Here is a 15378-nt window from a genome sequence, read left to right as displayed (position 1 = left end):
GAGGGCATTTGTAGAGGGCTGGAACTCTGAAAAGGTGTACTTGAATCTAAGACAGCAGAGTACTTAAGGCTAAGTACCTACTCAATATGAGGTAATGTTCTATAAGCATATACTTAGATGATAAGGTGATGTGATGGCTCTCCTCACAGTTGGTGCCTGATGAATGTGTTATGGTGAGGTAATCGTAGGGAACGATTGGAGGGCTGAGGGAGAGAGTCAGAATCTCTCTGCCATAGCGTGCTCATGAGGGAAGACTTCAGGCTCCAGGCTCCAGCATCCAGCATCCATCTTTGACAAGACACATGGCAGCTTGTCTGTCTCCTTCACTTCTAAAGACCGACTCTGACTGATCCTGAGACTCTCCAGAGAGCTAACCCAGACATTATAGGGCGTCATTGATAAAATTATTAGAAGGGAATAGTTAGGTGTTCACAAATGAACCACATCTTTACCATCACATAATTGACTGAAAGATGCATTGAATACATGATCTTATGGTGTTCAGTATTTATTCATTATAAAAAAGACATTACCTTCGTGACTGTTCTGATAAGGGGTTGGAAGTTTCATGTTGTAATTCATTTGTAGCAAATTGTAAATCTTATCCAAAATTTAAATGGGTTCTTTTCCTTAAGAAATTCATGTGATTTCATCATCATCTGAGTTTAAAACTTGCTCCAGATGCTTAATTGTATGTTGCATCCCTTAATTTTTCTGTTATTCTTTTGTACATCACAGCTATGTAAGATGTCAATCAAAGGTTGTACAGTATTGTACAGTGATCTCTTGATCCTATATATGATGAGATATAAAATAGGAAGATGGATTCTCCACTGTAAAGGAGAAATCCTTCACAGAGCTTAAGCAGAAGAGGGATTCTCTATGGGTGGTTTTGTACTTTGTGACTGCTCTGATTTGTGGATAACTGTTATGGTTGCATTAAGTCCCAGAGATGCAGTCTCCTGGATAAGATCCTTAACAATTGAAAAGAGTTTGGCCTACTCAGTCACACAGGAAAAACAAGTGATTGAATATTATCTTGCCTAGATTATGACATACTGTTGAATAAACAACCATTAAAGATTGTCCATCACTGTGTATAGCTGAGATAAGTACAAATGGACATAGAATTGGGTCCAAATAAGAAGAGAAAAATGGTTTGCATTGTCTTGAGGAAATTGCAAGGAACTTTAATGACCCCAAACTTTCTCCAGAAACAAAAGTGCTTTTTAATGCTGACATAATAGCTATCACATTGCATGACAAGATTCATAAACATCTTGACAAGCTAGTCTCTTTCCACAGTTGCAGTACTTTATCATTAACTTTTTATTAGAGATTTCAGGATGTCTAATAATATGTCCCAGAGACATCTAAAACTCCAAATGTGTAGAGGGCCACATATAGTGAGGAAACTCTGGGTGAGGTATAAGATCCTTCAGCCCAGAGGGAACCTGTTAACAATGTCTGATTCAGTTCCCCATGTCCTCTAAGGGCTCTTTGCCTTCCTGAGACGTCAGGGGGCGGTGACAACCTGTGTTGTGATTGAAGCAGAGTGATACCAGGTAGCAAACTATATATAATAGCAAGTTGCTTATGTGGTCCCATGTACAGTATATACTTAGCATATGCCCAGTGTTGTTTTTACTACATAAGAATATTAGAGTATGTAAAGGGAGAAAGTCCTTGAAATAAACAGACTACATTTTTCCATCATCCTCAGGAGTCCCACTTCATCATTTCTTCATTAAGATGGTATATTTTAATCACCCCATATGGGGGCTCTAGAAAACAACAATACATTCTGTCATCCCAACTTGGGGGCTTTAGAAAGCAGTACACAACAAAAATGTCCAAAACAGAATCTTTCCATTTCTCTTCTGAACTTATTTCTATCAAAGGCACTACCATTATGCTTCAAGTCACCCATTTTTTCAGTTGTTTTTCCTGAATGTTCACGTCCCTTGTATCTAGTCAATTGCCAGTCATTAATTCTCCACAATCTGTCTTTCATTAATCCCTTTTCACTTTATTCTTGTGACTGTTCCCCTCAGTCAAGTATTTCATCATTTCTTATCTGGTCCATCCTAATTGCAGCAGCTGGTTCACTGGAGAGTTTTGCCCTGGGAGTGAGGAAAACTTTGAATTTTGCCTCAGACACTTACTGTGTCATCCTGGACAATTCCCTTAATCTCTCTGTCTTGGTTTCCTCATTTGTTTCAGAGGACTGTTGAAAAGATAAATAAGATATGTTGCAAAGTGCTTTGCAAACCTTAAAATACTATGTAAATACAATTTTGCCCCTTTCTATTTCATTGTCTTCACAGCTGACGAAATAGCTTTAGTCAAGTGCGGGTCTGAATATTAGCCTTCTATTCAGTAAATGTCAGTGGCTATCACCTTTAAGCTCAAATATGTATTCTTCTGATTGACATTGAAAGCTATTTAAACCTTCACTCTAACTCAACTGAATCTTTCCTACCTTAATTACATTGCTCCCCTTTACATGCTCCACAGTCTAGCCAAACTGGCCTTCTTTACATTCCTTATAAATGATGCTCCATCTCCTCTCTCTGTGTCTTTGCATGGCTCTTTTGTATCTGGAGTGCTCATTCTCTTCATATCCCCCTCCAAAAATGCCTTATTTCCTTCAAGACTCATTTCAGTAGAAGTAAGTGTAGAAAACGAAAGAACCAAGACTTAATTGGAATTACTATATTAAATTTATTTTATACTCATAATAATGATTTATGGTTTCATATAAAATTCTCTTAATTCTTTGTAGAAATAAATCATTGTTTCTTATTGTCTGTTAAGTTCAGAATAAAAAAAAGTTTATAAAGATTCAGCTGCCTTTTAAATAAAACTCTTACTGATCATCCCTGTTCCTAGTATCTCTTTCTCCATCCAAATAGGTGTTTATTTGTTTTGCATGTATCTGTATGTTTGACTTCCCTTGTAGTGTGTAGAGCATTTAAGGGTAGATAGACTTTCATTTTTTGTCATTAGATCTTCAGTAATTGGTCAGGGGCAGGAGCTTAATAAATGGCTTGTTGATTGATAGAACCTTGGGTTCAGTTAAGTAAAATGAAAGTGAATAGAGATTAAGTATAAAGCTTTACAAGTAGATTCAGATTTCACAAATATAATATGGGGAAGGCTTGGGTAGATATGAAAATGCTTATGGCTTTTTTTTTTAATAAAAGATAAGTTATTGATACATTTTGTTTTTATATTGCCATTTCTATAGAAACAAAAGTGCTTTTTAATCCTGACACAATAGCTATTACATTGCATGACAAGATTCACACCTTTGGACCTTCCACCTCTGCAAAGGAAGAAGAGAGGGTATCTTCTCCTTTTTCTTGTCTGGCACCATACTTATAATTTTGCAGCACCCATTTTCACTTGTTTTTGTGATGATTCTTTCCAGTTACATTATGGATAATCCTTGTATAACTTGTTTTCTTGACTCTGCTTTCTTCACTTTATATCAAACACTAGAAGAAGAAAGCTAGTATTTTAGGAAGCATATAGAAAACTAAGGTGTTCAGGACAGTGAAAATGACAAAACTTTGCTAGGGTTATACCATGTTGTTAGTGTTGTGATCTATTCTGACCTTTGTGTTTTCTGAAGATTATTAATAGGTTGGAAAATTGCGTAAGGTAGTATGACCGAGGTTGCTTAAAGGCCTTAGGCTCATATTTTAGGAACTGAGGATTACCCTAAGGAAGAGAAAACTTGATAGGTTTTTCAAGGATTTGAAGAAATGTCACATTGAAAAAAGTTGAGATTTTTTTTTTAAACCATAAAGAGCACAACTAGAAATAAAAATTGGGAGCTATAAAGAGGACAATAATTAGAAAAAGGGAGTAGAAACTGCAAAAAAGGCAATGTATATTTGACAAAGTATTTTCGAAGACTTGAAGACTTGCACTTATCTAAAATTGTGTGATGCTTTGGAAGACCTTCAAGCAAACAATAGATGTCACCTTTATGGCGTAATTTAGAGAGGATTCTCATTCACATATCTTGGACTATTTAAGGTTCCTTCCAGCTGTGAGATTCTATGGAATAATTGAAGGTCATCTGCATTTTCTACAACAACAAATAACTGATGTATATTTTCCCCTCTTTCCCTGCATCTTTAGGAGTTAAAGAATGCAGAAATTGCCTTAAGAACACAGAAGACCCCACCTGGACTTCAACATGAAAATACAGCACCTGCAGAGTAAGTGAATGCATTTGATACCAAATTAGCAGCTCACTCTAAGATAGTGTTATTTGCTTATTACTTCAGCAGACATTTTTGGTTACTTATGTTCGTTTGCTTTTATATTATGTAACATAACAGTTTTTTCACCAAAATGTATTTTCCAAATCATTGAAGCCTCTTCCTTCAGGTGCAAGTTTTCCAGTATTACTTATTTATACCATGTTCGTTGAAAATTTTCCTCTGTTGTTATACTTCATATACTCATTAGCCAGAATAGGAAAAATAATTTTCCTCTTTTTTGTTGACTGGGATTCATAACTATGAATCAGTCATATTCTGGTGTATTTTCCAGATAGTTATATGAGGCTGAGACTTCTCACCTTTGAGTAAATGGATAAACCTGCTTTTGGTTGGTTTTGATATTCTCATCACTATCACTAATTAACCTCTGGAGCCTTGTAGAGTGCACTTTCACCATTAGCAGCCATTCACCTTCAACCTTTAAATTTATCGTCTCTTATTTGCTGTGACTCTGAAGTCCTATGACCAAAGCTATACATAACTTTGTGTTCAGTAACTGGCTGCAGACTAGTAACTGGTCACTCAAAAAATTGTTTTTGCTTCTCTGTTTTTAGAGGATTGAGATATTTAGGATGCTGAGACTTAGAATTTGCTTTGTTAAGTAACCATCTAAGTACCAGTTTTCTTCATGCATTTAAAATAGGACTCAATTGCCAATTTTTTTTAATTCTTCAGCAGCATCTCACATCTTTCTTCTTTTCTATTCCACCTTAATGGGAAAAGATAGAGCAGGCCTTTATCCATTCTGCCATCTCAGATGGCTTGGTCTTTGTGTTTTACAGCAGGACATTAACAACTATATGAGCTTTTTGTGGGAGGTGGCACTTGAGTTCAACCTTTGACAAAAACTAGAACTAATATGACAAAGCTTAAGAGCACTTTATAATTAGGAGAGGTAACTTGTACAAAGACAAAGATGAAACATTGCAGGATAAATGTAAGGAATAGCAAGAAAGCAATTTGTGTTGGTCTGTGGGTGTTTATGTAAATCCAGTGCAACAAGTTAGCAAAGTTAAGCTGCAACCAGTTTATGAAGTGTCAAATAGAAAAGTTTTTTTTTTGTTTGTTTGTTTTAATTCTAGTGGTTTTAGGGTAACACAAAGAGCATAAATGGAGTAGTTAGTCTTAGAAAGGTGAAGGATAATGTCTTCCATTGTAATAGTGGGGAAAGAGGGTTAATAGTCATTTGAACATGAAAAAGAGTGTCTGTTAAAGATGAATTGAAAAAAAAATCTATAAAGCGGGATGTAGACCAGATAATTAAAATTGCTAGTGGAATCAATTGATCAGGTTTTATGACCAAGGTGACACTTGACATCCTAGAAACAAGAGTGACAAAACTGATTAGAAAGATGTGGGAAGACGGTCAATGAAATGTATAGCCAGTCATAGGATATAGGCTCAATAGGGAAAGAAATGAAGTAGATGTGAGCTGATAGTTTGGAGGAATAGGGAAAGTTTCAAGATTAGAGAGAATGATAGGGGCAAAGACTTTAACTCAAGTTCAATAAGTTTGTCAAATGTTTCAATTTCTAATTTTTAGAGTTTTATAACTATAAGAATAAGGTGGGAGAAATAATAGATGAATGACTTAATTGGAGTGGGCACTATTAACAGGACAATTCCCTCCACTAATGTAGATCAGCACATCTATAACTTAAACTCTTAGAGAGTTGTGTGAGCTACTGAGGTGTTGAATCATTTGACAGTGAGGTGGCATAGAGTATAAGAGTTCTAGATTTGAAGTTGTGTCATAGACACTAGCTCTGTGGCCTGAGCAAGTTATGAAACTTCTCAGTCTGTTTTCTCATGTAAAATGTGGACAATAATATTATTATTTTCCAATACTGTTGTGAAGATCAAATGAAATTTGGGAAAGGGGAAAAAAGCCATATAAAAAAAGCTAGCATAATGAATTACTGTTATTATTATTAGTCACACAAATAGTATGTGTATAAGGTAGGACAAGTCTTTTTGACTCCAATACTAATTAACTATTTGCTGGTGCTACCTTCTGAATGTAAGAATACAGGACTTCTATTTGATGTTTAATATATTGGATTATTGTTTTTAAAATAAACCAGTATGGGGCAGCTAGATGGCACCATGGATAAAGCATCAGCCCTGGAATTGGGAGTACTGGAGTTCATATTCAATTTCAGACACTTAACAATTACAACTTTGTGACACTGGGCAAATCATTTAAGCCTAGTCATCTCACACAAAAAATAAATAAGTAAATAAAAAAAAAAAATCCAGCACTTGGATAATGGGATAAGACTTCTTATATTTCATGCTAATGTCTTTGTTTTTGAAAAACACCTTAGAAATCATGTAATACAGTCCTTTTATTTTATTTTATTTTTATATGTCCATTTGTTTATTTATTTATTTTGCTGAGACAGTTGGGGTTAAGTAACTTGCCCAGGCTCACACAGCTAGGAAATGTTAATGTCTAAGATCAGATTTGAACTCGGGTCCTCCTGATTTCGGGGCTGGTGCTGTATCCATTGCCCCACCTAGCTATCCCTCAGTCCCTTCATTTTAAAGTTGAGAAAAGTGAAAGTCAAAAAGTTTAGTGACTTGCTCAAGTTATACAAGTGTGTATTGGCAGAACTAGAACTTAAATCCTACATCTAACTGAGGTTAGTGCTTTCTTTGCTGCACCATTAAGTTTTTCACTTTTGTTTATTGTGCTTCATTACTTAAGGTAGCGTTTTTGTGTGAATCTTCATTGAAAAAAGCAAACTCCCTCTACTAATGCAGATTGACAACCTTTTGCAACTTAGTCTTAAAAGAGCAGCTTGGGCTATAGAACATCAGAGTTGAGACTTGAATTCACATCTTTCTCTAGCTGGTTCTCTTTCCATTACTCCATGAAGCCATATTATTATGATTATATGTTTTCTATTAACATATATAAAATGTCTCCTTTTCTCTTGCCCACTCCCCAACATAATCTCAGTGATCTGATAATATTTAAATGCATTCATATAGCTACTTCAGAATCTTGGTTGGACAGTTTGAGGTACAGCTACAACAGTACAGACAGCAGATTGAAGAATTGGAAAATCACCTTGCCACTCAAGCAAATAATTCACATATCACTCCACAAGGTAATATGCTCTTTTTGATTTCCTTCACAAGCTAATTGTACAATATTTCAGAGTCTGATTCTTTTTCTACAGCAAAATAACATTTTGGTCAGGTATACTTATTGTGTATCTAATTTATATTTTAATATATTTAACATCTACTGGTCATCCTGCCATCTAGGGGAGGGGGTGGGGGGGGTAAGAGGTGAAAAATTGGAACAAGAGGTTTGGCAATTGTTAATGCTGTAAAGTTACCCATGTATATATCCTGTAAATATAAGGCTATTAAATAAAAAAAAAAAACCAAAAAAAAAAAAACAAGGTAATATGCTCTCTGTAATCATTTTTCACTGCAGCACTTTTTCAAGATTGGAAGTTGAACTATACTATATAAATAAAACATTAGATGCTAAAATTGGTATTTTGGAAATGCTATTTAGAAATTTGCTTTTGAGGTTTTTGTTTGATTTGGTGACATTTTTCTTTGTTAAATACAAAATACAATGGATTGGAGAATTTGGTAATAATAAAAGGAAGCTCAATGACAAATGTTTTGTTCTACTAATTTTACAAATTTAGCCTTTTCAGGCATTTCTTTGTCCATATTTCTGTATGATATCCTCTCTATTTGTTTATAAAAATGTTAGTGTGATTTTCTCTTTACCATGTATTTTGTTTTGAACAATAGAAGTAAATTGATCTTATTTCTTCTCATGTTTTTACAATTAGTAAATTTTTTTTAATAATTTAAATTTTATCTTATAGATTTGTCAATGGCTATGCAGAAAATTTATCAGACATTTGTAGCTTTAGCTGCACAACTTCAATCTATCCATGAAAATGTAAAGGTATGTATGTATATATTTAATAAATGTGAGATGCTATATATACCTCAAGTTTAATAGCCATATGTGTAATATTAAGAACTGTTTGACTTTTTCAGACTAGTTTGTCACATAGTACTTTCTCGTTTTTGTTTAGTTAAAAAGAATGGCTATTTTGATGACCAATTTTCAAGATAAGACAGATTTCATTAAATGAAGAAAAATTATCAAGTACTTTTAAAAAGTATTTTCCACATTTTTAACTTTTAGTATTTTTTATATTGTTTAACAAATTTTGAGTTCCCAAATCTATCTCTTTGTCCTGCCCCTCACTCTACCCATAAAAAGGGAAGCAATATATCTGTTATACATGTGAAATAATGCCAAAATATATTTTTACATTAGCCATATCACAAGAAAAAAATAAAAAGAGAAAATTATACTTCACTTTGCACTCAGAGTACATCAGTTCTCTCTGGAGGTAGATAACATTTTTTCATCATGAATCCTTTGGAATTGTCTTGGATCATTGTATTGATCAGAACAGCTCATGAATCCTTTGGAATTGTCTTGGATCATTGTATTGATCAGAATAGCTAAGTCTTTTTCAGTTATCATCTTTAAAATATTGCTTTTGCAGTATACAGTGATCTCATTCTGCTCACTTTATTTTATATCAGTTCCTATAGGTGTTCCTGAAAGAATTCCCCTCGTCATTTTTTATACACAGTATTACTCTATCACAATCATATGCCATAACTTGATCAGCCATTTCCCAGTTGATGGATATTCCTCTTGTTCAATTCTTTGCCACCACAAAAAAAAAGCTGCTATAAATATTTTTGCATGTATGTTTTCCTTTTTTTTTTTTTTTTTGATTTCTTTGAGATACAGATCTAATTGTAGCAGTATTGCTGAGCCAAAGTTTATAATGTCTTGAAATATGATGTCTAGGCTCTTTCTTTCTTTCTTTCTTTTTTTAATGGCTTTTAGGTAGTCCAACTATTCTTAAATTGTCTTTTTTTTGTTTGTTTTCCAAATACATTTTTCTGATGCAATATTAAACATTTTCTTCTATATTTTCATTTTTTGAGTTTTGTTTTACTTCTTGATAATTCATGGAATCTTTGGTTTCCAATTCCAGTTTTTAAGTGAAAGAAGGCACCAATCACTTCCTGAAAGAGACCCCAAAATAAAAAATTTTTAGTCAAATTCCAGAACTCCCAGAACTCAAGGAGAAAATACTGTAAATAGCCAGAAAGAAAATTCAGTTTGCAGAACCATCATCAGAATTACCCAAGATGCCACATTAAGAGTAGAGAGCTTGGAATTTCTTCAATGAGCTTTTGTACCTCCTTTTCCATTTATTCTATTCTGCCAAATTAAAAAATTCAGGTACATTAACCATTTTTAATTATAAAAAACTAATGAAACAAAAAACTGTTGAGCTTTTGATTTTATTGAAAATACACTTTTAGACAGAATAATAATAAACTGACTTAGGTGGTTATTTTATGCCTTGTTCACATGAGAGATTAACTTGTTGATGCAGCAATAGTCTTTCAGAATTTCAGCTACCCTAAATATTCATAAATAAGGAACTGGAGGAAAAGTAGCTTCAATGGACTCTACAATAAACTTCACTTTGCCATTTCTAAGGTTCCGTAGGTCATTTAGGGAAAAACAAAAATGATTGTAAGCTTCACATGTCATGTCCAAATATCCAAGTGTGGTTTAGTCTTTACTCTACTTACAAGTAGACTGTATACATAAATTATGAAGTAATTATGAGTAATTCAAAAGTATGAATAATTCCGTAATGTTTTTTAAATAAAGCATCTGAGGTTATTAAAAATATCAGCTGCTGTTATGATAATATTCTGAGCATCAGAAATTTCTTCTTTAGACTAACTGAAAAGAACTTGAGTATTGATAACACAAGTCATCTTTTTAGGCAATCTAGTTCTTTAACCTTAACTCTACCTCTTCCTGTGACAGTCAGGTGGTTGTTTAGGTCAACATACCATTCACACAAAGCCAGAAGATCTTTCCCCACATTTGTGCAGTAAGTAGTCCTAGGAAATGTTGCTGTGATGATGCTAGCAATCTTGGTACCATCCTCGAGCTATGTACAAGATAGGAAAAAAAGGGAATAACAAAAAAAAAAAAGCATTAGAATAAGAGATTGGGAAAGGTTTCCTGTTAAAGAATTTTAGTTGGGGCATTAAAAAAAATCCACAGGGGCCAGAAGTTCGAATGAAAGAAGGACAGGGAGTCAGGGATGAGGAGAAGCCAGAGCAAATGCTTGGAGCTGAGAGATAGAATGTGTTGTTCTTGGAATGGCCAGGAAGCCAGTACCACTGAATGAAGAGTATGTTTTAAGAAGTAAGATATTTAAAGGGCTTTGCCAAACAGCAATTTGTTTATGATTCCAGTGATGATAGGGAATCAGTGGAATTTATTGAGTAGAGAAGTGGCATGGTTCATATTTTAGGAAAATCGTTTTGGTGACTGAATGTAGAACGAGGCAGGCAAACCCACAAGTAAACAAAGGGACAGTTATCCGTTCATGAGATAATGCGTACCTGGACTGTAATAGTGACTGTGTTAGATTAGAGAACTGGGACATAGTTGAGATGTTTCAAAGGTAAAACCAATAGGCTTTGGCAACAACTTGGATATAAGAGATGAGAGATGGTGATGAGTTCTGAATGACCCCTAGGTTGAGCCTGGGCATTAGGGAGAATGGTGTTGCCCATTACATTATCAGGGAAGTGGGAATGAGGAGAGGTAAGAATGTTAGTTGGACATGTGAAATTGGAAGTCAGCAGAGATTGGAGTAGGATAGGTAAATATGAGAATCATCGGCATAGAGATGGTAATTAAATGAATGGAAATTGATGAGATCACTAAGTGAAATAATATAGAGGGAGAAGAGAAGATAGAACACAGAATCAGGCCCTTGCCACTCTTCTCTTTTCTTTCTCAATTTCCTGTCTTTGCTTACATTACATCTCTTAAGTATCCTTTAAAAATCTGACTTTTAGGTATCCTTTTAAAATCTGACTTTTACACCAGGGATTCTTTGTCCTAATGGCCTATAAGATAGACTTCCAGATCTAATCCTTCCACTCAGATTTCTTAAAACTCAAGTCTGATCCTGTCACAATACTAGTCCCCTACCCCACCCTTTTTTTTATTTTTTTTTTATTCAGTAAATTCCAGTGGCTCCCTAACTTGTCCCCTTATTCCCATTTTTTCACATCTTACACCTTATAACTGCTAAAATATAAGATTCTCCTTTCCAACTCTAGGTGTTTACTCTGGCTGTTTCCCAGGCTTGGAATTCACTCCTTCCTCACTCATCTCTGCCTCCTGACTTTTCTTTCTTCAAATCCTGGCTAAATTCCTACTTTCTACAGAAAGGCTTTCCTTATCCCTCTTAATCCTAGTTCTCTCCCTCTGTTGATTATCTTCAGTTTATCTTACATGTTATCTCTACCCCCTTTAGACTGTGAATTCTTTGATATCAGGAAGTGTCCTTTGCCTTTCTTTTCTCCCCAATGGTTAGCATAGAAATTGTAGGCACATAATAGGTGCTTAATAAATGTTTATTACCTGACTTCAGGGCTAGTGCTCTAACCACTGTGCCACCTAGCTGCCCAGGGTATTTATTTTTTAGTGATTTCTACTGCACCAGAAATGGAAATTTGTAAAAGATAGGAATATCTAATTTTGTGCCTTAAGTCAGTGTCTAGATTGTTGCCTTTGGGGCCCTTGTAATTCTTCCCTTCCCCCCTCCCCCCCCCCCCCCCCCCAATTGCCAGTTAGAAAAAAATCATTTGAGCTACTTTCACTGGCAGCAGAAAGTGGAAATTGTAGTGAAAACATGATTTTTATTTCTGTTCTTAAAGGATAAAATCCTACTTAATTATACATTTTATTTACTGATGTCCTTAAAGCAGAAGTCATTTACACAATTATTTCTAGCAATATAATGGAAAATACAAGCATAATTTGATGGGAATTCTACATTTTTCTTCTAGTACTTCTATTTTGTAGGTATGCATTCAAAGTTATTTTTCATCTTTTTGATAAAAACTTCTGATTCTCCTCCAAGTAGGAAATCGGGTTCTATTCATTCCTTTACTAGAAAAGTTGACCAGTTGGGATTGAGTTAGTTAACAGGAGGAGAAATAGGTTTGAAGTAGTTCTAAAAGTTTATTTCTACTTCCAAAACTTAGCTAGGTTTTCTTAGATTTTATTTGTATAAATGTAACTATACTATGTCTACTCTCAATGTGGCAAACATAGATAAGTAATACATAAAATGAATAAAGAGATTTTTTAAAAATAAATTCAGGAGAGAGTATACCCTTGCAAAAATTTGTCAGTTTAGAAGGAAGATTGTTAGTGGGGAGTGGCTATGGACTCTAGGATACATTGTTGGTAATGTATTTCACAATTTATATGACTATTAGATATAATATAAAGCCTTTTTGAAAACTTTTTTTTTTAAATTTATCCTTTTAGATGCTCAAGGAACAGTATCTTGGTTATAGAAAAATGTTCCTGGGAGATCCCATGGATGTTTTTGAGGCAAGACGAGCAGAAGCCAAGAAGTGGCAGAATGCTCCAAGAGTTACTACCGGCCCCACTCCTTTCAGCAACATACCAAATGCAGCAGCCGTTGCGATGGCTGCAACACTCACACAGCAGCAACAGCCTGCTACAGGTCTGAATGCATTCAAGTTATAGCTTATTAGTGTTACAACTACAGTCAATTTGTGTACATTTTTATATAAGGTCTTTGTGTTAGTATTTAAAGTTTCTATGAGTAGCTGTTATCTAGAGAAATCTGATCATTGTGACAAAATATATGTTAGAAAATGCAGGGTAGACTTAGCAATAATAATAAATCAGTTAGGTATTTAATGTTGTCAGTATTCTTAATGGTATTTGCTGAATCACTCAGTACCTTATGGGACTTGATCTTTTGCTATTAAATTTCCCTAAAGAATATACTATTAAATTCTAAAATTGTAATTATGTAGTACATAATTTCAAAGTCAGAAATGAGCAATCCAGCTACACATTACATTTTCTTATGTAAAGCAATTGATTCATTTTCATCATTCAACATTGTATCTGGCAACCCACATGTACATATAAAATGAAGTTTACTTTTGCTGAAGGTATGTTAAAGGTAATGCAGGTGTTATGTGTGTGTTTGTGTTGACTGGAAGGCATATGTACTCACTCACCAAACCAATTTTTGAAGAAGATATGTGTTAGACCAACTTTCGGTCTAGTGCCTTGAAAATGAACAGATATGATGAGAGAAAAGAAAGCTATGAAAGCTATGTGCGTGTTGAAATTGCTTAGGTTAGGTTGAATATAAAAAAGGTACTTGAATAGAGGAAAACTAAGCTGATTATAAAATAATAGTTGAGAAGGATATAATCAGATTATTTTTAAATCTATTTCTAGGCAAATCTGCATTTTAGGCTCAAATTAATTCTTGTTAGGTTTACTCCAATTCTTTATCTGTAGTCTTATTGCTTGCCCACTTTCACAGACCTGTTTTAGCTGTGATTGGCTGCACTAGATTTTGGCATGTAGAAGACATGTACTTTATTTAAATGAAGATGATATTTCTCCTTTTTCATGGAAATAGATTTTTACAAAATATAAAAAACTAAGTTATTTCCTCCACAGCACCTTAGTTTGTTCTGGCATATATGTACCAAGAGGCTAGGTCTAAGCAGTAAGTTAAAATAGTGCAAGAAATAAAAAAAAAAATTTTTTTTTTAATAAAATCTTGACTGTCCTATGGCTTTTCAATTTATATATAGCCTCCATGATGAGAATAACATCATTAAACATTTTAAACACCTGTCCTATGTAAGGTATTATGAGGGGTATGAAGATGAATAATGTGATCCCTGCCTTCAATGAGCTTGCAATCTTGTATGTTCTTTGATGTTTGCTGCTTGGTTGGATTATTATTCTCACTTAACTTCATAAATGAAAATGATATTGCTGACCCTCCATCATTAGAGCACCTTGAATTTTTTTTATTAGTGGTAATAGATTTGCACTGGCCCATAGACACTTTCTACTTCCTGGTCATTTTGTGACCAGTGGTGTGTATGTGTGTGTATACATATACACAATAGATGACTATTATTGATGTGTGATCTCTAGTCATGAAACAGAAGAATCCCTACAGAAAGCAAATCCATAATTAGGGAATCATAAGCACTGAGCACTGAGTTAACTACAGAATTAGAATAGTACTAATTTCTTTCCTGCTTATAGAAATTTTTGTCAGTATCCATCCCAGGTGGAAAAAGTTGGGAAAAGTCAAAATTATTAAAGTGTCATGCCAAAAAAAAAAAAATTACACTTTATTGTAATTTATCTTGGTTGTCTGTATTCTTCTGCAACAGACAACCAAGATAAATTACAATAAACTGTTCTGTCAGGTGGAAAGTTAAAACATCCTAATGAAACAATTTTATTTTGAAAGTTCTTGGGGTTTTTTTCTGGTTTTGGTAATATATTTATTATGAAACTAAAGTTAGAGTGCCTGTTAATTACCTGCAGAAACAATTTTCTTGTTTGCCCATATGCTTTTATTTTAAAATGCTGTCCTTAGCCTTTGGGGAAAATCAATTATACCTTTTCATCACTGCAGAAATTCTGATCCTATGATGTTTTCTCTTATGAAGTCTATGGCTTTTCAGTTTAAGACAGGAATACCCCCAGCTTTGTTAGCCTTGTCAGTATTAAAGATAAATGAAATGGAACTCTTCAGACCTAAACAGCTGAGCAGTTTTGATAACCAGACTGTATTCCTCCTTTTAGAGGTATTCCATGCCTACGATGCAGCCATTCTGTTGGGCTTTTGCCCAGTGGAAAGCTTAAGTGATCTTAGTGCAGTGATTGTCAGTATTAACATTTAACGGGAATGAGTGCATGTATAAAGCAGTATTCTGATGAGTTTATTGACTGCTCCGCTGGAAACTGAGTTAATTATTGATTTATATGCTCTGTTATTCATACAGCAGAGATAACTTATTTTTTTGTCCATGACTTTGTGGATCTGTTTTAAATAAGGGAAAACTCTTTCTCTAATACATGCTAGTAGAAAGTTTT

At 34.2% G+C, this 15378-nt stretch overlaps 1 protein-coding gene across 3 annotated transcripts in view; it reads left to right on the top strand.

The window, feature by feature from the left end:
• Positions 1-15378, top strand: part of NUP58 (nucleoporin 58) — a 60793-nt gene that overhangs the window by 27453 nt on the left and 17962 nt on the right. For all 3 annotated transcript variants that reach the window (XM_031960785.1, XM_012545192.3, XM_003764458.4), the window contains exons 10-13: positions 4153-4232; positions 7296-7414; positions 8159-8241; positions 12751-12952. In XM_031960785.1, the coding sequence (XP_031816645.1) occupies positions 4153-4232; positions 7296-7414; positions 8159-8241; positions 12751-12952 (484 nt within the window). The remainder of the gene's footprint in view (positions 1-4152; positions 4233-7295; positions 7415-8158; positions 8242-12750; positions 12953-15378) is intronic.

The sequence above is a fragment of the Sarcophilus harrisii genome, chromosome 3 (genome assembly GCF_902635505.1).
Source record: "Sarcophilus harrisii chromosome 3, mSarHar1.11, whole genome shotgun sequence".
NCBI classification, from domain to species: Eukaryota; Metazoa; Chordata; class Mammalia; order Dasyuromorphia; family Dasyuridae; genus Sarcophilus; species Sarcophilus harrisii.
Note: the sequence above shows the minus strand (reverse complement) of the source record. Positions and strands in the feature narration are given on the sequence as shown.